Raw genomic sequence first — 23,873 nt, 5'->3', positions numbered from 1 at the left:
CCCCCCCCCCCCCCCCTTGGCAAAATTGGGGGGGGGGGGAACCCGCCCCCAACCGCCGCTCGGGCCCCCGGAGGGGGTGGGCGGGGGAACCCTTCGGTTCCTGGGGGACCCCGCGCATGGGGGGGCCCCCCCCCAAAAGGGCCGGGCGGGCCCTTCCCCTTTTCCGGGGGGGCCTGGGCGGCGCCGCGAGAGGAGGCGGCGCTGTCTCAGCCGCTGCCGCGCGGCCTGCAGACGCTCAGGCTAGCCCTGGAGCAGAGAAGGGGGGGGGGGGGGGGGGGCGAGCTCGGGCGAGCTCGGGCGAGCTCGGGTGACCTCGGGCGGTCTCGGGTGGCGGTAGGCTCCTCCTGGACGAGGCGCCGTCCGCGCTGCTCTCCCGCCAGGTCTTCGACGTCCTCCTCGCGCTGCTGCAGCACCCGCTCGGCCGCTCCAAGCCCGAGGCGTGCGCCATCCTGCTCGCGCTGCTGCAGCTGCCGCCGCCGGCCGCCCACTCGCCCCACGAGGACCAGCGAGCGAGCTGGCGCCTCTCCCGGCTGCTGCCTCTCGCGCGCGCGGTGCGGTGGCACGCCGCCGACAGGGACGCCTCCAACCTGCTGCCGCTGCACGCGCAGCTGTACTCCGAGCTGCTCGCCTCGCTGCCTGGCCTCTCCCCGCTCGCCGAGGTGCACCTGCCTCGCAGCGCCGCCGTGGAGGCGCGCGTCGCGCTTCTCGGGCCGGCGGCCGCACCGGGCGCGGGTGCCGGCGCGGGCGCCGGCGCGGGCGCGGTGGGCATGCCCCCGCGGCAGGCGCAGCTGCTGCGCCGCCTGGCCGATCTCGGCGCGGTGCTTGTCGCCGTCCTCGACGGGTACGCCGCCGCCGCCGCCGCGAGCGAGGAGAGGCTGCGCGCGCCGCTCGCCGCCGCCGCCGCCGCGCTGCCACCGCCGGCGGCGCTGTCGGCCGCGAGGCGCGTGGTTGGTCGGTGGATGCGGGACTGCAACGAGGGGCCGGGGTGCGAGGGCTGGCCGCCGGACGGGTGGGGCGCTTGGTGCGCGGAGCTCGACCTCGAGCTGATCGCGTACGCGCGCTACCTCGCCACGCGCGGCAAGAGCGAGCGGAGGATGAGGGACGTCTCGCGGGCAGAGCTGTGAATCGTCCAGCTGTGAACAGTGCAGCTGTGAATAGGATGAGGGACGTCTCGCGGGCAGAGCTGCTCGCGCCGTGGAGGCCCGGAGCGGCGCGCGCAGAGCTCGCCAAGCTCGGCGGCAGCTGCCCTTCCCTCGCCGCGCTCGCTCCGACGGCAGAGAGCGACACGGCGCCCATCGCGGCGCGGTGGGCCCTGCTGGTGCTCAACCACGAGGGCGTCACGCTCGTCGGGGTCCGAGAGCGTCCCGAGGAGCTCCGCCAGCCCCTCCCGCCCGAGCGCACCCCTCGCCGCCTCGACCAAGAGGCGGCTGGCCTCCTCCGCCCACGGCCGCACGTGGAAGTCGAACGCCGCGCACTGCCTGTCGAATGGTGCAAGAATTCTATGGGCGGTTTTAATAGACAAAACGCGGTCTCGATGAAGCTCTCATTATGAATCAGATTCAGACCTTCCCATACCCACACACACGCACAGACACCCTGTACCCCATCAAACAACACCGACGCATCTCAATTCCGACCGGCGTTTGCTGCGCGCTGCTGCGCGCGCAATGAGCTGCCACCGCTAGCCACAGAGCCGCCTAATTCTTATCGTACGTTTGCCCCCGATGCGGGAGATCACGTGCTAACGTGGCGAGAGATGGCAAGCTGAGGCGTGTCGCGGGGCGCCGGTCACGGGGAGAGCTGCGACCGGAGCTGCGGAGACCTTCGGCCGTGGCCATCGAGGTAGTGGGAGGAGCAAGATTAATTTCGGCCGAGATGACGCTGCCAGAGGTGCCACCATTCCTCGGCGGAGAGGCTGTCATAGTTGCCGAGAGAGAGGTGCCATGGGCGACCGCGACCGTGAGGGACTGCTGCTCCGAAGCCTGCTCGAGAAAGAGACTGCCCCCGTTCTCTCCGGCGACGAGGTCAGCAAAAAGCCTCGCCCCGGCTGGTGAGACAGCAGGTGAATCATCGCCAGGATTGGAGCCGACGTCGGAGTTGAGGGTGTCGGATTTGCGTGAGCCGGCGGGGGAGTAGGAGGCGGTGCGAGCGACGGCGGGCTCGCTGATGGCCGGCGAGGCTTGGCGAGGCGGAGAAAAGCCAGCGGGCTGCAAGCCAGGAGATGGTGCGCTGGAGGGTGCGGGCACGAGAGGCGACTTCGACCTCTTGGGCGGGGCGTGAATGGCTGCAAGGGTCTCCGCCGCAACGGCGGTGCGCGGTGAAGGGGCCGCGTTGTTCAAACCTATTCACAGCAGCCCCGCCTTATAGGAGCGCTGGGGTCGGCACCTCGCCATCACCGCTGCCGTGGCCGTCACAAGCGCCACCACCACCGCCACTACAGCTCGCACTGCCGCCGCCACTGCAGCCCGCGCCACCGCCACTGCGGCCCGCATCGCCCTCGCCGCCGCTGCCACCGCCCGTGCCGCCGCCGCCACCGCAGCCCGCGCCACCGGGAACACAGCCCGCATCGCCCTCGCCACCGCTGCCACCGCCCGCGCCGCCGTCGCCACTGCAGCCCGCGCCACCGGGAACACGGCCCGCATCGCCCTCGCCACCGCTGCCACCGCCCGCGCCGCCGTAGCCACTGCAGCACGCGCCACCGGAAACACGGCCCGCATCGCCCTCGCCACCGCTGCCACCGCACGCGCCGCCGCCGCCACCGCAGCGCGCGCCACCGGGAACACGGCCCGCATCGCCCTCGCCACCGCTGCCACCGCCCGCGCCGCCGTCGCCACTGCAGCCTGCGCTGTGGCTGTCACCTTCAGCTGCGGCGCCTATTCACAGCCTTACGAGCTTCACAGTGCATGCCGGTCGCGTCTGACTCGAGGTGGGATCTCTTCCGCCGTCAGCAGCAGCCGATGTCGGCGCTGCAGATCCAAGTGGGCCTTCCCGGCACAGCCTCGCCGCCTCCGCCTCTGCTTCCGCAGCAGTGACAGCCCCCCTGCTCAGCTCGCGAGGCGGTGGTGGTGGCGGTTGGTGGTGTGTCTCGCGCCTTGCAGGGTTGGACTTACTCAGGAAGCAGGTGCGGATGCTCACACGTAGGCTCCCGTTCTGGAACCGCAGCTCGTAGCCTTCCTCAGGCTCCATGACGCGCGGATCGGGAAAGAAGATTATTTTCCCCGTCTCGCCATGCTTGATCTCGCGGTCCCCTCCAGCAATTCTGAACGTTTCCCCGGTGTAGTAGACCGTCTCGCCAATCTTGAACGGACCGGGTAGCTCGGGTGGCTTGTCCTCGCTGAGGTAGTCGGTGGACATCTCGAACTCAAGCTGGTAGCCGGTCTCGATGTTGACGATAAGCTTGAGTGCCCTGCCCTCGTTTGTTCCGGAGGCAGGGCCTACCACATGGCAGAGCTCGCCGTACTCAACCTCGTCGCAGGCGTGAGCGCCGTGTCGCCGGAACGGTCTGGTCCTGTCGGTATAGTACACTGTCTCCCCAGGCTGCAGGGCGAGCAGCGCCTTCCGCTCCTCCCTGCGCGACAGCGCCTTTTCCGCCCTGCCAGATCCTGCTTGGAAAGGTCCCCAGTCGTTCATGAAAAGAGTCAGGTCCATCTCCTCGTCCGTGGGAAGCCCGGTTTGGACGCAAAAGTGAGACTCAGTCAAAGTTTTCTCGTCAGCGAAGCGCCCGCTCTCCATCCTTCCCACCTCATGCGCGTAGTATCTCTCCTTGGGCCTCGACCTGCTTATGCGGCTCACTCGCCAGAGGCTCCCAAAACGAAGAAACTCGGTTCCCACACGCAATTGCTTCGGGACCTTGGCCGGCGGCGATGCAGCGAGACCAGCAGACACGGCGCCCTATCCATCACCACGTGGCTGAGTTATACGCCCTGCTCGCGAGAATTAGACAGCGCCTCTGTGCGGATGCCGATTTGCTGCCAGCGGCCCTCCCCGTGACTGCGGCCTGCTCTAGCTTGCGAATCTCCTTCATGTGGGCATCTTTTAGCTGTTTGATCTTGTTCGTCGCGTATTCTGACACAGCAGGATCAAGATAAGATAGCTGAGAGGAGGAATCTCCTAGCTGAGAGGAGGAACATCTCCCCATATCTCCCTTGATTACGATCGGTCAGTGCTCGCCTATCGGTCATCTCCCCACATCTCCCCACATCTCCCCACATCTCCCCACATCTCCCCACATCTCCCCACATCTCCCCACATCTCCCCACATCGTGGCGACCAAGGGCGAGTCGAGGCGACAGCCAGTGCAACGCTTAGTTATGAATTAATAATGGCGTATGTGAGACGCGAGATGGAACGGTAGGTAGTGTTTATTATGAACTATTGACCACCGACTCTGTCAACAACTAATTAGTAATGAATTAGTAAGCGGTGAGTATTCTTATTAATTACGAGTGATTAAGAACAGGCGGCGGCCGCGAGCGCCTGTTCACAGCCAAGAGGTGTGAAGACATGTCTAGTGACTGCCTGTCCGCCTGTGCCGATCCGGTGCACCTGGTCTGGTAAACATCGAGCTGTATTCCTCAAGGTAGTCGACGCACTGGCTTGTGTTTGCCAAGAGCGCCTCGTAGCCCTCCTTATCATTTGTAGCGTCGGCCGGATGGCCGTCGCGGCGAACGTTCACGTTGCCTGGCCTCCAGCCCATACTCCAGAGGTTCCAGATATTTGCAACAGTTTTATTCGCCTCTTTGTTCTCGTCCCACTTTGGCGGCCTTACCTGCCGCTCGTCCCCCTTTGATGAGGTGGGCGTCTTTGAGGGGAGGAGAGGTCGAATTCCGGCCTCGAGTTCCGCGTAGTTCTTTTTATCGATCACAAAGGCCTTGCGCTCGTTGGCGGCGCCACTGGGCATTGCACCGAGTATGGTCCGCTCTGCAAAAGCTTGTTGTCCACCAATGTAGAAGACCTGCAGCGCATCCGCTTCATACACAAAGACGAATGCGTTGTCAAGGGTGATAGTAGCCCCAGGTGAACACTGCCCGTCGAGGTCGATGAGGCTGTTGATGTTCGCAAGGCACTCGCCGACGGACACCGACACTTTTGTATCGCCTGCGTGCCTTTCTGAGGAGCCTGTGACGACGCTGCGGAAGCCGCCGCCCACCTGCAAGGGGCGGGGTCGAGGGGCGGGCAGTCGCGGGCAGAACGGGTGCGGAGGAAGAAGCAATTGTGGTCGAGATGTGGTCGAGATGTGGCCGAGATGTGGTCGAGATGTGGCCGAGATGTGGTCGAGATGTGGCCGAGATGTGGTCGAGATGTGGCCGAGATGTGGTCGAGATGTGTGCGAGATGTGTGCGAGATGTGTGCGAGGTGTGGCCGAGATATGGCCGAGATATGGCCGAGATGTGGTCGAGATGTGGTCGAGATGTGGTCGAGATGTGGTCGAGATGTGGTCGAGATGTGGTCGAGATGCGGTCCGCAAATTGTGCCTGTTGCACAATGGCGGTCAGCGCCATCGAGCACAAGCGTTGAGAGGGGCCCTTTCCAGCCCCCTTGCCCTTTGGTCCCTCGTTCTTCGCCGCTTCCCACTCCGCTTGCTTCCGCTGCAACTCTGCCCACCGTGCCCCCCCCTGTGTTATGATCTCCGTAAGGTCGCCCCTGGCCTCGGCCTCCTTCATGGGGCCTAATTTGCTGCCCTTTGGTGCCTCGCCAGGTCTCTGATAGGGCTGAAATTTTTGTGCTGTGGCTTCCTTTGCCGCCGACAACGTCGCCCGTTGCGGTAGGGCTCCGGTCGCAAAAGGATTCGCGGCACCTTGAAGCCCAGCAGCTGGAGCAGCGGCTGGCGCCGCCGCCGCCGCCGCCGCCGCCGCCGCCGCCGCCGCCGCCGCGCCCGCAGGAGGCGCGCTCGGCACTGTGCCCCGAGCTCCTTTGATGGCATTAAGCAGTGTCTTGATGTGACCCGGAAGCATCCCGCCACCCCTGAGGTCCGACTTGAGATCATCAAGTTCGGCGTCGTCAAGGCTCTTGAGAGTTCCGAGAGCGTTGTCCATGTCGTAGCCAAGTCCAGCAATCGTCTCTGCATATTTGTCTAGTGAGAGAGTTGTCAGGAACTCACGTAGCTCTGATGACACATTGACGCCACCGAGCAATGGCGCCGCCAACTTCATCGTCACGATGCTGTCCGACACCAGGCCGACAGCGCGCAGCGTCTGCTCGCCTGCCCGCAGCTGACGGGGAGCCGACCCGCCAACAAAGCTGTGCAGATGGAAGGTGGAAGGGTCAATCTTGAAGCGGCCGCCAAGCAACGAGCAAAGGGCGACCACGGTCGTTGCGTCCGGAAGCATCAAAGTGAAGGTCGGCCCCGCGAGAGGCTTCAAAATCAGTTGGATCCTGGAGGTGTCTTGCTTCGCCGGCGGCGCCGCGCGGGCACCATCGCACTTCGACAGCAGCGACTCGTCGCCAATCGTCTCCGGAGGCGGGTGGGGAGAAGCCAGCACAGACGAGTCCGCGTCCGGCCGCTCAGCGGACGTCACCTTCTCGACGTCCGCCAGCACCTCCGCCTCGGCCTTCGGCGCGGGCGACGCGGGCTTGCCGTCGGCCGACGGGCTTCCGGCGGGCGCACTCGCGATGTCGCACTTTGAGTCAACCGAGCGCTCCTCCTCGCGCCGATCCGTCTTGGCCCCGCCCGCCTCCTCGCGCGGCGGCGCGCTCTTGGCCGCCTCCTCCTGTGCCGCCTGCGCGCCCTTCTCCTTTGAGGCTGCAGCAGCCGAGGCCGTCGAGTGCTTCGACTCCTCCAGGCAGTCTGGCCGCGCCTTGGGGGGAGTGTAGCCCCGACCGTAGGGGTCGGAGCGGGCGTTGACCCGCCGGCGGTAGCTCGAGGACTTCCCGCGCCGGCCTTGGATGGAGCTGCCGTCGCCCACTGGTCCCACAGACTTCAAGAAGGTCTTGCCCGTGGAGCGCCGCCCGATGGAGCCGGCATTGTACGCTCCGGCGTGAGGGGTGGGGTACATGCGGCCAGTGGCGCACGCCGACTCCTTTGTCTCGTCCGGCGCCTTGCGTGCCGGCTCCGGCTCCGGCGAGGGCTCGACCGGCTCGGGCACCTCAGGCACCTCCGCCTCTGCTGCCACCTCCGGCTCCTCTTCGTCCTCAATCAGCCACTCGATGGCTGCAACCCGCTCCTCGAGGCTCCCCTCGCTCGCCTCGCCAAGGCTGGCCTCGAGCTGCTCGACGCGCCGCTCAAGACTCTCTCCGGTCCCAGCCTCGCTCCAAATCTCCTCCTCGCACCACGCCACCCGGCGGGCTAGCTCCTCCAGATTCTTCTCGCCGCCGTCGGCCGGCTCCTTGCTGTGCGCGCGAGCCGCACGGTCGGCCGCCGCATAGTCGATGTGAACTACGACTCTCTCGGAGTCGTCACTCGCTGCAGTGATCGTCAGTATGGCCATCTCCTGCTGCAGCGAGGGGTGGCGCAGGGGGCGGCATTATGGATGGACGGCGGCGCTGTGGCCGATGCATCGCGCTCACGGTTGGTCAGGGACGGTATGGCGGTCGCGCGACATTGGGCTGCGGCCCTAGCCGGAGGCGAGTGCGGCTGTGTCTGAACTGGGCCGCACGCGGTGGGAGGCAGCGCACGATCTGGACGGATGTCCGCGGTTGCACTGCGGCTAGAACTCAAGGCCGCGACAGGGGCGCTTTTGGCGGGGATATATTTTTCTCTTGTGTCACAGGACGCGTATCGTGTTCGTGAGCGACGTGGAGCGGAATGGCCGGGAAACAGGCCGAGGGGTCGAGGGGGTCGAGGGGTCGAGGGGGGCCTCGACCCCTCGGAGGCCCCCTCCGGAGGGGTCGAGGGGGCCTCGACCCCTCGACCCTCGGAGGGTCGAGGGGTCGAGGGGTCGAGGGGTGCGAACTTTTTCCGCGGCGTGCTGCGGTAATTTACCTCCCAGTTCCTGGCTTCCATTGCCTTCGTCCCAACAGCATGTCAGCGCCCTCCAAAACGCTCACCATCACCATGTACCGCGAGCTGCTGCGAGGATCCGAGCGCGTGAGGGCCATCATGCGACCAGGCCACGTCGCGGTCGTCGGCGAGTGCGTACGGCGCTTCGCCGCCGAGTCGAGATCTCCGCACCTCGCTGCAGCAGCGTCTCTCCACGGCGCCGCGTGCCTGCCTGAGCTAACGCGGTCGAGCTTCCGAGGGCGGGCGGATCAGCCGGAGCGGGCTGCGGGCCGGTCGGCAGCCGGCTCCGCCATCGACGACGGCTTTGCGGCGCTGCGGCTCCTGTCGTCTCTCGAAGCGTGGATTGTGGAGAGTGAGCTCGCGGCCGCCCTCCCCTGACGCCGCAAGAAGGCCCCTCCAACCTCCGCCTCGCATCGCCCCTCAGACAATGTGCTCTACGACCGCGTCCAGAGCGAAGGGGCGGCGTGGCTGGATTTCGGCGACAGTGCGGCGGCGGCGGCCCCGCCGGCGCCTTGGGAGACGTGCGAGGCGGAGGAGGCAGCGTACTTCCTCGACTACAGCGCGCTCTACCGTGGATCGTCACTCATGGCAGCAGGCGGCGGCGCTTGAGGCGCCCCGGGCAGCTGGCGCGGGCCAGTCGCGGGCCAGAGGCCTCTGCCGCGTGAGCGGCAGGGCCGCCTGAGCGGCAGGAGCCGAGGGTTAGGCAGCATTGCATGGGGAGGTAGGGTCGCGGTCGGCAGCGCGAGCGCGCTCTCTCCGCGGCGAGGGGGCGCGACTACTTTATTCGGCGGCAGGGAGCATAATCAGACGGTGCCGCGGCCCGCGGGGCGGGAAGGTGCTGCTGAGCTAGCTGCTGAGATCGGGTCGGGGAGGGTAAGGTAAGGTAAGGTAAACTTCTCCACACACACGAGGTGGTGGGGCAAGGGGGGGCAACCCTCGCGTCTCCACGTCCGACGACAGGAGCCCCACGGCATTCAAAGTGCAAGGCCCAGTGCGCGTGGGTGAGCGGTGTGTGTGTGTGTGTGTGTGTGTGTGTGTGTGTGTGTGTGTTTGTGTGTCACTGTGTGTGTGTGTGTGTGTGTGTGTGTGTGTGTGTGTGTGTGTGTGTGTGTGTGTGTGTGTGTGTGTGTGTGTGTGTGTGTGTGTGTGTGTGTGTGTCTCACGTCACTGCATCCTCCGCCGGTTCCTCCCGTCGCCTCTTCTTTGTTCGAATGTTTTTCAATCCATCCTTCACGAAGCCCTCCCATGATGGCATCAAAATCCCATGTAGCTAGCGTTCTTGGCGAATGTCTCGAAATTGCCAGCAGGCGCTGTCTGCTCGCGGTCTGTGCGGGCCGCTCGTCCTCCTCGCCCTTCTTTCGTCCTCCCGTCCCTCCCCTCCACCATGGCCTTCTCGGCACTTCTTTCTCCATCCGCCTCGCCCTGCCTTTTCGCATCGTGCCGTTCGCCCTCCATTCGGTGACCTCCATGGCTGTCCGCCCCTTTTTGGGTGGCGCTCTCGATACGGTTGCGTCAACCTCGACGTCGCTGTCGCCCTCCCCGTCCCCGCCGGCGTCCGTGCCTCGGTTCGCGTCATCGGTAGCGTCTCCGTTGTTCCCTCGTGCCCCGCCGTCGCCCTCTCTGCTCGGGCCGTTAGCGATTTCGCTCCTCCTGCGTGTCGCCCCTCCGTCCCCTCCCCTTTCTTCGTCGTCATCGTCGCTGTCGCGAAAGCCCTCCGGTCCCTCGATTCCCTCGCCTATCCCCTCCGCTGCGTCGTCCCAGTTTATATCCTCATCCTCTGCGCACGTCGCGTTGGCTTCCTCTCTCCCCCTTTCCTCCCTGCCCCTCTCGCTGTCTGGTGTTAATGGACTCCCTTCCTCTCCCTCGCCACCGTCACCGTCTCCATCCCCGTCGCTACCGCCCTCCATGCCCGCCGCCCTTTGTTTCACACTCGTCTCTGCCATGTCCGCCGTCGCCGCCGTCCTGTCTGCTGCGCTCTGTGCTCCGTGGTACAGTCGCTTATTGTTGCTCAGGATTAGCTCACGCACCAGGACAGCCTCCTGCTCGTTATTTTGGCTTGCCGATATGCATCCAAAGTTCCACGCTAGCTCCTCCTTCGTCACGTCTATCTTTTTGCAGTATCTCGCGAATGCCGTCCGCGCTTGCTGGGGTGTTATTGCGTTCGGATCCGCCTTCGTCCCCGCCTTGTATCCCATCTCCTTGCGGTGGCTCTTGTATGAGTCCCCATATGACCATGTGATTTCTTGGCCTTCCTTGACTCCCCTTTCTGCAAACAGGACCATCACCTGCGCAGCTGCCTTGCCTAATTGTACCTCCTCGTAGCGTACGAAGTGCGTCGCCCTCGTGCCTCGTTTCGGCTCATTCGATGCTGCAGGCCAATCGAAGTTACAGCGCGCCGCGACGCTGTCAAAGTCGTCCCCGCTCTCGTCGTCACTTCCATCCAGCTGCGTCCCCCCTGCTGCCGTGTGTCGTGATAGTTCGTCTGGTACTGTCTCTGGTGGCTGCGCCGTTCCTGTCCGGAAGATCTCCCCAGTGTAGATGCTACACACCTCAAATTTCTCTAGCCTCCTCGTCGCCAGTAGGCCGAGTTCCCCTTCCGCTATGCTAGAGGGGCCTACCTTCGCCCCTTCCACCGTGCCGCCCGTCGTTAGCATGGCCGTCGTTACTTTCGCCGCCGCCTCTGCTGCTTGTCGGCGGAGCGCCTCGCGCCTTCCCTCGTCTCCATGCTCCTGGTCTTGTTCTTTTTGTTTTCCTGCGCTTCCTGTCGCTGGTCCGGCGACGTATCTTGCCGTCTGCCTTCGCTTCCTGGCGGGCCGCGTTTCCTCCCCCTCGTCCCGTCTGTTTTCTCCTGCGTGGTCGCCCTCGCGTGCGCCGCTCGCCGTCTGTTCTCCTCTCTGCTCGCCGTCCTCGTCCCCTCGCTGTCGTCGCTTCCCTCCGGCGCTCGCCGCATCGTCGTTCCTATCACCGCGTTTCCTGCGCTGGCCTTCGCCTTCGAGCTCGCAGTGGGTCGTTTTGAGTGTCATCCCCATCGCTCTCGTCGTTCTGCCTCTCCCCGCTTCGAGGCGTCTCTCTGCCTCTTCCCTTTCCTTCTCCTCGGCATCACGTTGTCGATGTCGCCTCCGTCGCCAGCAAATACACGCATTCGCCGCCCACTCCATTTCTCGTATCCTCTCCTTCCTTTCCTTCTGTCCCTCTCTCAGGCGTTCTGTTTCCGCGGCTACTCGTTCCTTCCTCTCCGCCTCGAGTCCCTTCCTCTTCCCTTCCCGTACTTTGATTATTGATGCCGCCGTCTGCTGCAGTGCCTTGAGTGAAGTCACCACCCGTGTGTCATACTCCCTCATGATGTCTTCTGGCGGGTCCTCCATCCTTATCCAGCCCTTGTTGTTGTACTTGACCTCGCAGTCGCTAAACTTCATCACCTTCAGGCACGACTCGCGTAGCTTGTGCGGAAACGCACCCCCCCGATACTGTGTGTTTCCCCAGCCAACCACCACCGCCTCGGAGTAGAGCCACCGATCGTACACCGAGTATTCGATCGAGTCGAGCTGCACCAGCTGCGTCTCTGCACACTCCACATGGCCGGCCAGGTGTAGAATGGCGATGTCGTTCTGGTCTGTGAGACGGCCGCGACGAGTGAGGAGGAGGTGGCGCGGGCTTGGGACGGACCGGGGAGGCGTTGGGGGTGGCAGACCGCTAATCATGTCGTAGTCGTGATGCTTGGTGATGGTATCCACTTTGATCCAGCCCGAGCACGTGTCGGTCTCGACCTCCTCGTGATCAGGGTCTGAGGGCAGTTGACGAGCACTGTGAGGTGGGAGCCCTGGTAGGCATCGGCATCGGTCACGGCGGGGCCGGTTTACCGTTCAGGTTCCAGCGGTGGACGCCAACCCAGAGGAAAGGGGCGTTGGCCTTATTCATCTGAGGAGAGTACCTGCGAGCAGAACGGCGGAGGTGTGATGCCAGCACCCAGCCTCACGCTGGGTTGGCTGCGCACCAGTTGTAGCCATTCGAGTTGAAGCAATGTGCAGCTGTAAGCACGACGTTCGTTGCGATGAGCGAGCCGCCGCAGAAACCGCAGGGCTGCCACCCCGTTCCGAACCCGATTCCTCCTCCTCCGCAGTGTTTCATGTCCGCGTAGCTCGGTGGGCCGTTTATGTTTTCAGACCGTCTGAGCGACACAACGTGCGTGTACTTGTGCGGTGGCGCCGTATCGCCTTTGATCACGAGCTCGCGCGAGTCGCGTGGCACCGCGAACACGAGAGCAACGGCCAGCAGCATGTTGTGGCGGGCTCCCAATGTGGACGTGCGTAAAATCGATGTTCTGAAAGAATATTTTTTCCTCGAGGCCGAACAGGTAGACCCTCCCTGATCGCAAAGCTACCACAGGGCGGACAGGGGGCGGCCAGGTAGTAGACGTCGTCCGCCGCCGCCTCCGCCACCCGCGTGCCTCCGCCCCGCTCAGAATTACGAGATAGATATCAGTCAGGAGGTGCCAACACCAGCAGCATCAGTAGGAAGCAAGCAATATTTTTTCCGGGTGCTTAACCGCCCCTTTCTCCCACTTTACTGGGAGAAAAGGAGGCGCGATTCTCTCTCCCCTTAATTAAGCTACGCACGTGCATCGTGCATGTGCATGTGCATGTGCATGTGCATGTGGAGAAAGAAACCATATTTATCAAAATTATCATGACATTTTCTTTTGACTTTTCTTCCCCATCACATGCGCTCGCAGGCCTCAGCTGCCTGGGGCAGCCAAACACACACCACGCAACCGCGATAGGGCCGCACTCACTCAAAACACCGCTGTCTATACTGTCGGTCGGTCTTCGGAGGCGGCAGCGTGGTGGAGAACAGAGATTGGGGGCGCGGAATCATGCTCGGCTCACCGCCGGGGGCTACCTCGTCCTCGAGAGAGTCATGACCGAGCCCGCACCGCCGCAGCAGCCACTTCTCTCACAGCCGCTGAGACATAGACAACTCATTAGACCCGCGGCCGTTCGGCGCCTATAAAGACGAGACAGGGGCACTCATAAGGGTAGGGTTGTGCAGAGGGTTCGCCTCGCGGCCGCCGAAACTTATACGTTCGACGGCCCACGGCCAGACGACCCCTATAAACGGGGCAGGCCGGCGAGTAGGTAAGAGAGTCGTTGACAAGGCGACGGGCGTGAGGAGGGTTCGCCCCCAGAGGCGAGAGAGCTAGCTAGTCTTGGCCTTGAGCGTGGAGATCATGGTCCCCGATGTTCCGCGATGTTTTCCTTGTGTGGCGGCTTACCCGCCGGCTTACTGCTAGGAATATTCCTAGGGTGCGCGCGCCCGCGCGTGGAATTCTTTGGGGCAAAAGACGTCTGCGGCGAGCAGGTAGCTGAGGACGCCTGATGCCAGTGTACAAGAAGCTGACAGTAGAAATACTGAGAACATGTGTCGCGAGGGAAGGTAGCGGAGGGACGCCGTGGTTGATGAAGGCGACCGCCATGAAGAAGGCGGCGAGGAAGTTGAGCAGCGACCAGTACCTGGAAGTGTCTAGGAAGTGTCTCGGAAGTGTCTAGGAAGTGTCTAGGAAGTGTCGAGGAAGTGTCGAGGAAGTGTCTAGGAAGTGTCTAGGAAGTGCCTAGGATCGAAGTGTCTAGGAAGTGGAGCAGCGACCAGTAGCAGTACACCTGGCCGCACACCACGAGGCGAGAGGCGAGGGAGAGGCGAGCGCTGAGACTCCAACGAGCAAGGCCAAGGGGGGAGCGCATCGCATAACTGCACGGTGTCACAGACACACCGCGAGTGTCAGAGAGAGTGGGGCTAGACTGATCTGTGAGCGAGCGAGCGAACGGGCGCGCCATTCGATGTCATCGACGTCCTCGATGGTCCAAACGATTGTGAGGGCGGCCCAGATGCCTGCGGAGCAGGGAGGGCGGGCGCGCGGTGCCAGTGTGAGAGCAGAGGCGGGGTGTGTGTGGCGGCGTCCGGCGTGGGCATGCAGCGTGAGAGCTGAGTGTGTGGTGGTGGGCATGCGAAGCGCGAGGGAGAGGGGGTGGTTTTAGCAGAGCTAGGCGCGTACCGTATCCGGCGAAGGCCGCGCACGAGCAGACGAGGGCCAGGAGCAGGGCGACACGGCCATCGCAGCATCGGGCGACAAGGCCGCCGATCAGCCCGACGCCGGCGATGCAGATCTGGCCGATGCCGGACCGCCAGGCCTCGGCGTCGTCAAACACGTCGTCTGTTTGCTCAAAGATGACGTTGATCACACCGATGATGAGCACGACGGTGTTCCACGTGATGGCAAAGGAGGCGGCGGCCTACCAGCGGGTGTTTTCGGCGAGTCGGAGAATGAGCGGTGCTCGTCCGACGCTGCCCCCTCCGCCGCGGCCGCCGCCGTCGCAAAAGAGGTGTGTGTGTGTGGTAGCCCGCTGCTCACCGGGATGTTTGGCTTGGTGATGCACATGCGAGGCACGCAGCAGATTGCCCGCTTGCAGAAGCCCTCCTTTTCCTTACCCACCATCTGACGAGATGTGCTGTTCTCTTGAGTGCAATCTGTGCTCTTGCGGACCGCCTTCTTGACGCGCCGTCTTCTGGTAGAAAGAAAACATGGGATTTGACACTCGCCTACTCGAATTCTTTTACAGCTGTCGCTTCGGCTGTGCCACTGCCACATCACCGTGTGTCTCGCGCTTTGCGCCGCCTTCACTCCCGGTTGAACCGCCCCCGATATGGCGCGTTTACGTCTGCGCCACCTCCTCCTCCTCTCCGCCGCTCTGGCGTCCGCACGGAGCCACGGCTCCATCTTTGACGCCGTCGCCGCCGACAGCATGCAGAAGCTCAAGGCGGCCCTCGAGGCAGACCCGAGTGCGCTCGACGTCACCGGGCCGGGAGGACAGAGCCCGCTGATGCACGCCGTTCTCACTGGCAAGGCCAAGGCGGTCAAGTACCTGCTAAAGCGCGGCGCTGACGTCACCGTCCCGGAGAAGGCGACTCGCCGCCGCACGCTCCACAGAGAGCGGACGGAGACACACATTGATTGGCCACCGGCGCCTTTGTAGGACGGGTACACTCCGATGCATGGCGCTGGCTTCCAGGGCCGCGCAGAGATCGCGAGGCTGCTGATGGCGCACGGCGTCGACGCGTGGGCGAGCCTGACACTTCTGTCTCTACCTCTCGTCACTATTCTCTCTCTCTCTCTCTCTCTCTCTCTCTCTCTCTCTCCCTCCCTCCCTCCCTCCCTCCCTCCCTCCCTCCCTCTCGCTCGCTCGCTCGCTCGCTCGCTCTCTCGCTCTCTCTCTCTCTCTCTCTCTCTCTCTCTCTCTCCCGCTCGCTCGCGCTCGCGCTCTCTCTCTCTCTCTGTTCTCTGTTCTCTGCTCTTATACACACGCCGTATCTTCTCTCAGGACGTGCACTCCGACGGGCACGCCCCGATGCAGCGCGCCTGCTGGGGCAGCTGCCGAGCTTGCGCGCGGAAGCCGCTCTGACCAGTGTGTCAGAGCTGTGCGGTGCGTGTGGATAGGCGGCGAGCCGCGGCACACCGAGACTGTGGCGGTGTTTATCGAGGCGGGCGCGTCGGCGGAGGCGCTCGAAAAGTGCGAGGCGGCGACGAGGAACGCGGCCACCAAGGCGGCGGTGGCGCGCGCGGTCGAGGCGTCGAAAAAGGCGGAGCTGTGACCTCTGAGATTGAAAAGAGTGGGGTGGAAAGGGGAAGTAGGAGAGGGAAAAGGGAGTGTGAGAGACCTGTCAGCGGGGCATCTCTTCAGGAAAAGTCTGCGTGTGGTGGTGGAGAGTTTTCGACCGTGGAGCTCGCAAACTTTTTTGATAAAGTACACCTTTCACACGCCGGACACCGCCATATCCCATATGCTCACCGCCGGCACCGGCGTCACCGCCCAGAGCCCTCTCACACAACTTCATTCACCGCCCGCGCTCGCTGCATGCCATGACCCCCCCATATGTGCATCTGGTGGTTCATGCATCTGGCGTTGTTGTGGCGATTCACCGATTCAGTATTTCAGAGACTGCGCCAAATCCCATGACTCCTTACAGTGAAGTGTCAGCCACGACACGCTGTGTCCTGTGATCCTGTGAACTGGGGCTACGTAGAACGTAGTGCGTGCCGAGCGCGACCGTTTAGGCCTCAACCTCCCCCCCCCCCCACCCCCCCACCCACCCACCCACCCAAATGTCACACCAGCTGCGGCTCGTCCCACCGCCCCATCTCGTCCAGCTTGAGAAAGGCGTCGGGGTGGTCCGAGATGCCAGAGTGCTGAAAGTAGTTGCTCACCCACAAACGGACGCGCGGGAAGCCGCCAAGAAGTTCTGCTGTCTCCTCTGAGAAGGTGCGCTCCACGTAGACATCGTCATACGCAACCAGCGCCGCCACCGGACTCGTGCCCGACGCGAGGGCGGAGCGGTTATACACGTGCCCCCAGTCCTCCTTGGCGGCGAGCAAGTTGGCCGCGCCCTTCAGCGGCCTCAGCCACGCATAGTCGTCCGCCATCCACGAGAAGACCATCTCGCCAGTCAGGAGCACCGGCTCGGCGCCGGCCTCCAGCCTCGTCGTGTAGTCCCACGCCGGGCCGAGGGACGCCTGTACGCGCTCTGCCGCCCAGCGCGAGGAGACGCCCGGGCCGTCGCAGTAGATTGGCTCGTGCAGCAGGTAGTAGAGTGGGTTTGTCTCGAACCCCTGCTGCGCAGCCTCGACGGCCAGTAGCCAATTTTGCGACAGCGTGCGTACTGGCCCTGAGGCTGGCCGCGCCTGCTCGAGGAGGTTGTGCAGCGTCTCTAGGCCAGAGGCTTGCCCGAGCATCAGGCCGAGCATGAGGAAGCGTCGCGGCGTGAGCGTCCCGCCCCGCGGCAGCGGAGCGGGCGAGGCGTGAAGGAGCGCCACGATCTGACGCACCGTCTCAATGTCGGCGGGGTATCGCGAGTAGAATCTGAGGTTGCGGTACTCCATCCGTTGAAAGGTGTGTCGATATACCTCCTCAGCGGTTCGCAGCACAGGTGCCAGCCCAAAGGTGAACAGAGCGCGCTCCACCCCGTGCGGCGCCAACGAGAGGTAGGTGAGGATGCAGAACCCACCGAACGACTGCCCCAGCAGCGTGAGCTTGCGGCCGACAGCGATGCGCTGCCGCACAATCTCGCAGTCGCGCACGATGGAGTCTGCTCGGAAGTGCGCTAGCAGCGCCGCTTGCTTCTCGGGCGTTCCCAGCGCCGCCAGGCTCTCGATGGTTACCGGCGAGGAGCGGCCGGTGCCACGCTGGTCGAGGAGGAGGACGCGGTACTTGCGCAGCGCGAGAGGCAGCCAACCGCTCGCCGGAACGCTGAGGCGGCCGGCTGGGTGGCCAGGACCCCCTTGTAGGTAGAGCAGATACGGAAGCTCTTGGTCCCTCGTGCTGGCGGCGCGGACCTCCCGCACAAAGAGCTGGATTTTTCCGGCGACGGGGTCAGCGTGGTCTAGGGGCACGTCGAGGGCGTGCTCCGTCACCGTCAGGTCCCCAGGCAGCATCTCGGTCGGCACCGCCTCATGCGAGGGCTTGGCGGCAACGAGAGCCTCCTTGGAAGGAGGTACCTGCAGCGCCTGTCTCGGAGAGGCTGCGCCGGCTGTGATGCGAGACGCTGCCATGCGCGGGTCATTGTCGAGGGAGAGCAAAGAGACAGATGCGGCACCGAGAAGTGCCGCGGTGCTAAGTGCAGTGAGGGCTGCGATCGCATAGATTGCCCGGCCAAGGCGCGTCCCAACGGCAGGCCTGGCCACGTTACCGTGAAGCAAGTATGATGCGGAGAGCTCGCGCGGCGCCTTCATATTGCGGCCAGACACACGGGGACGCTGCCGCCGCCGGGGACGGCCGCGCCTCGTCCGTCGCTGAGCGAAACGCACCACAGCGGGGCGTGTTGCGGCGAGACACACGGGGACGCTGCCGCCGCCGGGGACGGCCGCACCTCGTCCGTCGCTGAGCGAAACGCACAGCGGGGCGTGTTGCGGCGAGACACACGGGGACGCTGCCGCCGCCGGGGACGGCCGCACCTCGTCCGTCGCTCGAGAACGCAACGCGGGGAACCGGGGAACAATGAGGTTCGGGGCGCGCGGGGGGGGGGGGGGGGCATTTGGTTTTACGCTGCGAAGTCCACAGAGTGTTAATATAGAGGCAGAGAAGCTGTGCGCCCTTGCCAACATCCACGATCACCGATGCGATGGTCGCTAACGACTAGTGCACATAAGCTAGGTGGCGACCCGACCGAGCAAAGCAGTGGTTGCATTTTTCGTCGAGAGGCCACTGTTCGCGCGTCGCCGCTAGACGAAGGCGGATTGCTGCTTCGCGGTGTACGAGACGCGGCTCGAGGTCCCCACTGCCGCCGCCGACTCTCGTACCGACAGTGGCTCGGCCTTGTCACCTGGAGCAACGTCGTCCGCCGCGGGGGTGACGGTGCCCGTGGAGCGGCGACGGCGGTTGAGCGCAACTGCGGCGAGGGCGAAGCCCACGCCGAGTAGGAAGCCGCAGAAGAAGTCGAGGGTACGCGCAGACGCTCACGTTCGCGGACGCGGGCCAGCTCAGCGCCCTCGTCGCGAGCACTTGCATGCACGAGATCTACTGCCGAGTGCGCCAACGCTTTGAGGATATGGTGAGTGCGAGCGGGCTACTCCGCCTACAAGGCCCTTCGGGACTACCACTAGCCGGTGGCCATATTTCATTTGACTTGCCGCAAGTCACTTTGTCGAGCAAGCACCAGTGACCGGCTTGGCTGGGGGACCTGACGGGTTGAGTGGGATCTGGGAACAGGGGGGCGACCGGGGTGTTTGCCAGGGGGGCGCGCTGCCAACGAATTAATAAATACGAAGGTGCCGACTCGCCCGTTAAATTCTTTTCCGCGAGGGGGCGGCACGAACACACATATATGTCCACGAGCGACGCGGCCGCACGGGCTGCGCACGCGAGAGAGCTCGCGGCCAAGCTCGCCGCCGGCGAGCTCTCCAAGAGCGCGGCCAAGCGGCTCAAGCGCCTCGAGGAGCACGACCAGCGCAAGGAGCGGCGAAAGACCGAGAAGAAGCGGCGCAAGGACGCGCGGCAGGCGCAGCCGGCGGGCGAGGACGCGGCCGCCACGGCCGCCGCGAGCGCTGCCGCCGAGGCTGCCGCCGAGGCCAGCGCCGCGTCCGCCGTCTCGCGCACGCCTGAGCAGGCTGCGGCTGCGGCGTGGGCGTGGTGGAGGAGCATCGGCTCTCCGACCCGTGTGCTGGCGCCGATGGTGAACCAGAGCGAGCTGGCCTTCCGGCTGCTCGCACGGCGGCACGGTGCGCAGCTCTGCTACACACCGATGCTCCACGCCGCCAACTTTGCCTCGGACGAGGTTTACCGGCAAGACAACTTTGACCCTCACCCGTCTGACCGGCCACTGGTCGTGCAGTTCTGCGGAGACGTGCCTGCCACGCTGCTCGCCGCGGCCAGGCACGTCGAGGCGCGCTGCGACGCCGTCGAGATCAACTGCGGCTGCCCTCAGGGCATTGCGCGGCGCGGGCACTACGGCGCCTTCCTCCTCGACGAGCCGGACCTGATTGTCTCGATGGTCTCACTTCTCGCCTCGCAGCTGTCGGTCCCCGTGCTGGTCAAGATGAGGACCGTGCGGAGCCGCGAGGAGCCGGCGGCGGGCGAGGGCGTGGAGGGCGAGGGCGCAGCGGGGGAGACGGCAGCGGCGGGCGAGACGGCGGCGGCAGCGGCGGAGGCGGCCGAGGCTGCGGCGTACAAGCGGACCGTCGAGCTCGGGCTGGCGCTGCAGGCGGCGGGCTGTGCGCTGCTGACGCTGCACGGGAGGACCAAGGAGCAGCGGAGCATGCCTTGCGACTGGCGCGCGATCCGTGCACTCAAGCGCGCGCTGTCCATCCCCGTCGTCGCCAACGGCGGCGTCGAGGCGCCGGAGGACGTCGCGGCCTGTCTCAGCGCGACGGAGGCGGACGGAGTCATGTCGTCTGAGGCTGCCAGCGACAACCCTGCCATCTCCACACCTCCTCTGGCCGCCTGTTCACAGCTTCAGGTGCGAACAGGCCGCCCTCGAGAACCCGGCCATCTTCGAGGGGGTGGGTGCGAGTCGCGCGGGGCAGCTGGCGCTGGCGAGGGAGTACGTCGAGCTGGCGCGGCGGCACCCTCCGCGCTGCTCGTCGGTCGTCAAGGCACAATAAGAATCATTGTCATAATGATGAGGATGGTGATGAGGATGGTGGTGGAAAGGATGATAACAACAATCACCTCCTCCGCCCTTCTCGCCGGTCGTCAAGGCGCACCTCTTCAAGCTGCTCTACATGGCGCTCCAAGCGCACCACGGCCTGCGCGTGCGTCTCGGCTCGGCGAGCTCCTTTGCCGCGGCGTGCGACGTGGCGGAGGAGGTGATCGCGCTCGAGGAGGCGGAGGCGGCCCGGAACCCAGCGCCGATGGCGGCGCGCTGCGACGGGCCGGGCGCGCCGTTCCTCACGTGGTACCGCCGACACCGCTCGGACGGGAAGCAGAGCGTGGCTGTGGCCGGCACGCTCGCGGCAGAGGCGTGAGGAGAGCGGGCCTCCCCTGCTCGCCAACCTCTTCCGAGGCGTTGTGTGCGTTCTCGAGGGAGCCTTCCATGTACGGCTTTTTAGAGCAGTCGGTTGCGGGTCGCCGCCCTCCTCGTGCCTCTTCCCAGCGTTCCCTCGCGGCGATCGATGCCGTCTGCTCCCCGACTTGTCAAACATAATCTCAAAATTACTTTACGGTAGTCTAGACCGGACGCGGAACCATCCACATCATCACTGGCTCGCGGCAGTAAGGACACTCTCGCATCAGCTCAGAGCATGGCCCGCAAGCACACAGGTGCCCGCACGGAACCGCAGCATGCGACTTGACTCTCGCGAAACACACGATACACGTGGTCTCTCCCCCCATCGTGGACTCGGGGGCAGCCGGCCGCCCCGTGTCGAGGCCGGCGTCGGCTAGTGAGACGGCAGCAAACGGCTCGGTGACTGGCAGATGCTGCTCCTCCGCCTCTCCCGCCTCTGGCCCGATCAAGCGCTCGATGGCGCCGACCCGCTCCTCGAGGCTGCCCTCGGTCGCCGCGCCGAGGCTCGCCTCCAGCCGCTCGACACGCCGCACCAAGTCCCCGCCGCCGCCGGTCGACTCGCTGCTCACCGCCTCCTCGCACCGCGACACCCGACGCGCCAGCGCCTCCTCCGCATCCACCTCTGACCGGCGCAGCGCCTCTGCCAGCTCCGCATCCTCGCGCAGCGCCGCCCGCTCTGCCGCACCCGCTAGCTCTGCCGCCTCCCGCTGCGCCCGCCTCGCCGCCTCCTGCTCAGCAGCCAGCTGCGCCGCCCTCTCCTCCTGTGCGCGAACCTCTGCCGCAGCCTTCGCCCTCCGCTCCTCCTCGAGCGTGCAGGCAGACGGCGCCTTCTTGGCCTTATTGTTCTTCGCCTTGGCCTCCTTCTTGGCCGCCGTTGCCTCCGCCGCCTTTGCGCGCCGCCTCGCCTTCTCCTCCTCCGCCCTCCTGTCCGCAGCCTCCTTCTCGCGCCGGGCCGCCTCTGCCTGAGCGGCTTTGCGCGCCGCCGCGGCCGCCCGCTGCTCCTCTCGCTGCGCCTCCTCCGCTGCTCGCCTCTCCGCCTCCCTCGCCCGCAGCGTCTCCTCTGCTGCCGCGCGCTCAGCGGCCAGCTTCGCCTCCGCCTCCGCCGCAATGGCTCGCCTCTGTTCCTCCAGCGTCGCCGCGTCCGCCGCCCGGCGCGCCTCGTCCGCCGCCCGCTCTGCTTCGCGCCTGCGTGCCGCCTGCTCGCGCTCCCGCGCCGCCGCCGCCGCCTCCCGCTCGCGCTGCTCGCGCCGCCCCTTGACCTCGAGCGCCTTCTCTGCCGCCTTCTCTGCCGCCTCCGCCTCCCTCAGCGCCGCTGCGTGCTCTGTGAGAGCGCGCACGCACCCAGCGTGGTTCGTTTCGGGAGCACTGGCGGCGTTGGCAGTAGCTAGCACCTTGGCCGCTTGCTCCTTGGCGATCTGCAGCGCGGACCAGCCGTCTGCAGAGCGAGCCTTTGCATCCGCGCCAGCCCGAAGCAAGCGCCGTACGACGGCGGGGCAGCCGCTGTAGGCGGCGCCCATCAGGGCGGTGGCGCCGTCGCTGTCCTGCTTGTTGACCTCAGCGCCGTGCTGCAGCAGCAGCTCGACCACCCGCTCGTGGCCTTCCTGGGCGGCGCTCATCAGCGCGGTGTAGCCGCTGCTGTTCTGCAAGTTGACCTCAGCGCCGTGCCGCATCAGCAAATCCGCCACCCGCTCGTGGCCACTGTCGGCGGCGTATATCAGCGCGGTGCTGCCGTTGCTGTCCTGCAGGTTGACCTCAGCGCCGTGCTGCAGCAGCAGCTCGACCACCCGCTCGTGGCCTTCCTGGGCGGCGTACATCAGCGCGGTCCAGCCGTTGATGCTCTGCAGGTCGACCTCCGCGCCGTGCCGAATCAGCAGCTCGACCACCCGCTCGTGGCCGCTGTTGGCGGCGAGCATCAGCGCAGTCCAGCCGTCGCTGCTCTGCTGGTTGATCTCCGCGCCGTGCTGCAGGAGCAACTCGACCACCCGCTCGTGGCCGTTGCTGGCGGCGCACATCAGCGCGGTGCGGCCGGCGCTGCCCTGCAAGTTGACCTCACCGCCGTGCTGCAGCAGCAGCTCGACCACCCGCTCGTGGCCTTTGCCAGCGGCGAGCACTGGCGCGGTGTCGTCGTTGCTGTCCTGCAGGTTGACCTCAGCGCCGTGCTGCAGCAGCAGCTCGACCACCCGCTCGTGGCCGTTGAAGGCGGCGTTCATCAGCGCGGTGTTACCGTTGCTGCTCTGCAGGTTGATCTCCGCGCCGTGCCGAATCAGCAAACCGACCACCCGCTCGGGGCCGTTGCCGGCGGCGCACATCAGCGCGGTGTCGCCGTCGCTGTTCTGCAGGTTGACCGCTGCGCCGTGCCGCAGCAGCAACTCGACCACCCGCTCGTGGCCTTGATCGGCGGCGAGCATCAGTGCGGTGGCGCCGACGCTGTCCTGCAGGCTGATCTCCGCGCCGTGCTGCAGCAGCAAGTCGACCACCCGCTCGTGGCCGCTGCGGGCGGCGCGCATCAGCAGCGTGATGCCGCTCACGCCGCCTCTCTCGTACGTCGCGTCGACCCGCCCGCCGCCCTCGAGCCACGCCAGCAACGCCTTCTCCTCGCCTCGCTCAGCCGCTAGCACGGCCGCGTCGGAGCAGCTCAGGGACCCTGCGCAGCTGCTACGCGGGCGTGCCCCCGGGGGGCCGCTGCCAAGCTCGGGAGCACCCACCATCGTCTGGGTTCGGCTCTTGGCTGGTACCGGTACAAGATGGTTGCGTGCAGGAGACGCGACACACCACAACAGAACACTTTTTGGGGGGCATGTGTTTCGGCATCAGACCAAAGGCGCCCTCCCCGGCGAGTACAAAAGAAGAAGAACTTTTTCACGTATCGCAGCAATCCCACGCGTAACGCGCACGTGCGCGCAACCCGCCTAGCCCCAACGCTTGTCTCCAATAGCAGGCCCGCTCTCCGCGTCGTCCGCCTCCGGCAGCGGAGGGCACTGCGGGCTCGGGTTTGAGCTCGTGTCGCGTGTGGTTGCCTATTCGCCAAACAAGTAGGCTCGCTCCACTGGCCCATCTCGGGTTGGAGCCTGGTGCTGCGTGTGGTTGCGATCGAGAGCTCGCTCAGGCCGGCAGCTAGACCCGGGCTGCCGAGGCGGCCACTGGTGCGGCTGCACACGTCGCTGAGTCGCCTATTATTGTTGCGATGATTCCTTCTCCTGGAGTGGCCGGGTCAATCAGTACACCGCTCAGCCGCGTAAGCCGACGCCATCAGCACTGTGTTAGCTGCTCACCCTCTCGAGATTTGGGGAGATTTGGGGAGATATGGGGAGATATCCCGCATCTGGGCTATGCCGCCTCGGCAGCTGCGTCACGTGGCCTAAGGTAACAGGTAAGGTCAGGTAAC

At 65.4% G+C, this 23,873-nt stretch overlaps 8 protein-coding genes across 8 annotated transcripts in view; 4 read left to right on the top strand and 4 right to left on the bottom strand.

Annotated features, from left to right (window-relative positions):
• The window catches only part of EMIHUDRAFT_450467 (hypothetical protein), a gene marked incomplete at its 3' end in the record, with an annotated part of 3,121 nt that extends 1,997 nt beyond the window's left edge, over positions 1–1,124 (top strand). Inside the window, exons 6-8 of the mRNA XM_005777535.1 lie at positions 381–659; positions 783–841; positions 941–1,124. Of these exons, the coding sequence (XP_005777592.1) occupies positions 381–659; positions 783–841; positions 941–1,124 (522 nt within the window). The remainder of the gene's footprint in view (positions 1–380; positions 660–782; positions 842–940) is intronic.
• A 6,821-nt stretch (positions 1,125–7,945) lies between these two features.
• EMIHUDRAFT_435286 (hypothetical protein) lies at positions 7,946–8,811 on the top strand. The gene is made up of 2 exons (XM_005777534.1): positions 7,946–8,291; positions 8,364–8,811. Exons 1-2 carry the CDS (start codon positions 7,961–7,963, stop codon positions 8,546–8,548), a joined length of 516 nt encoding a protein of 171 aa, XP_005777591.1. The 5' UTR covers positions 7,946–7,960; the 3' UTR covers positions 8,549–8,811.
• A 2,495-nt stretch (positions 8,812–11,306) lies between these two features.
• On the bottom strand, positions 11,307–12,217 carry EMIHUDRAFT_206303 (hypothetical protein; the record flags this gene model as incomplete). The annotated part of the gene is made up of 5 exons (XM_005777533.1): positions 11,307–11,316; positions 11,408–11,552; positions 11,631–11,723; positions 11,800–11,870; positions 11,934–12,217. The coding sequence occupies 5 exons, from the start codon at positions 12,215–12,217 to the stop codon at positions 11,307–11,309; spliced, it is 603 nt and encodes a 200-aa protein (XP_005777590.1).
• Positions 12,218–12,852: 635 nt separating this feature from the next.
• Positions 12,853–14,453, bottom strand: EMIHUDRAFT_421417 (hypothetical protein). The gene is made up of 5 exons (XM_005777532.1): positions 14,346–14,453; positions 13,989–14,226; positions 13,388–13,825; positions 13,253–13,311; positions 12,853–13,047 (listed from the first exon to the last, which is right to left on the bottom strand). The coding sequence occupies exons 1-3, from the start codon at positions 14,427–14,429 to the stop codon at positions 13,695–13,697; spliced, it is 453 nt and encodes a 150-aa protein (XP_005777589.1). The 5' UTR covers positions 14,430–14,453; the 3' UTR covers positions 12,853–13,047; positions 13,253–13,311; positions 13,388–13,694.
• Positions 14,454–14,637: 184 nt separating this feature from the next.
• EMIHUDRAFT_206301 (hypothetical protein) lies at positions 14,638–15,583 on the top strand (the record flags this gene model as incomplete). The annotated part of the gene is made up of 3 exons (XM_005777531.1): positions 14,638–14,784; positions 14,968–15,050; positions 15,313–15,583. The coding sequence occupies 3 exons, from the start codon at positions 14,638–14,640 to the stop codon at positions 15,581–15,583; spliced, it is 501 nt and encodes a 166-aa protein (XP_005777588.1).
• Positions 15,584–16,097: 514 nt separating this feature from the next.
• Positions 16,098–17,420, bottom strand: EMIHUDRAFT_310203 (hypothetical protein; the record flags this gene model as incomplete). The annotated part of the gene is made up of 1 exon (XM_005777530.1): positions 16,098–17,420. One exon carries the CDS (start codon positions 17,418–17,420, stop codon positions 16,098–16,100), a length of 1,323 nt encoding a protein of 440 aa, XP_005777587.1.
• Positions 17,421–19,111: 1,691 nt separating this feature from the next.
• EMIHUDRAFT_43539 (hypothetical protein) lies at positions 19,112–19,903 on the top strand (the record flags this gene model as incomplete). Its single annotated transcript, XM_005777529.1, has 2 exons — positions 19,112–19,528; positions 19,631–19,903. Coding segments are annotated over 2 exons (690 nt in total), but the record flags the coding sequence as incomplete, so codon positions are not given.
• A 624-nt stretch (positions 19,904–20,527) lies between these two features.
• EMIHUDRAFT_206297 (hypothetical protein) lies at positions 20,528–23,287 on the bottom strand (the record flags this gene model as incomplete). The annotated part of the gene is made up of 3 exons (XM_005777528.1): positions 20,528–20,581; positions 20,656–21,426; positions 23,261–23,287. The coding sequence occupies 3 exons, from the start codon at positions 23,285–23,287 to the stop codon at positions 20,528–20,530; spliced, it is 852 nt and encodes a 283-aa protein (XP_005777585.1).
• Between the last annotated feature and the right edge of the window lie 586 nt (positions 23,288–23,873).

The sequence above is a fragment of the Emiliania huxleyi genome (assembly GCF_000372725.1).
Source record: "Emiliania huxleyi CCMP1516 unplaced genomic scaffold EMIHUscaffold_26, whole genome shotgun sequence".
Lineage (NCBI taxonomy): Eukaryota > Haptophyta > Isochrysidales > Noelaerhabdaceae > Emiliania > Emiliania huxleyi.
This window is presented reverse-complemented; position numbering and strand designations above follow the sequence as displayed.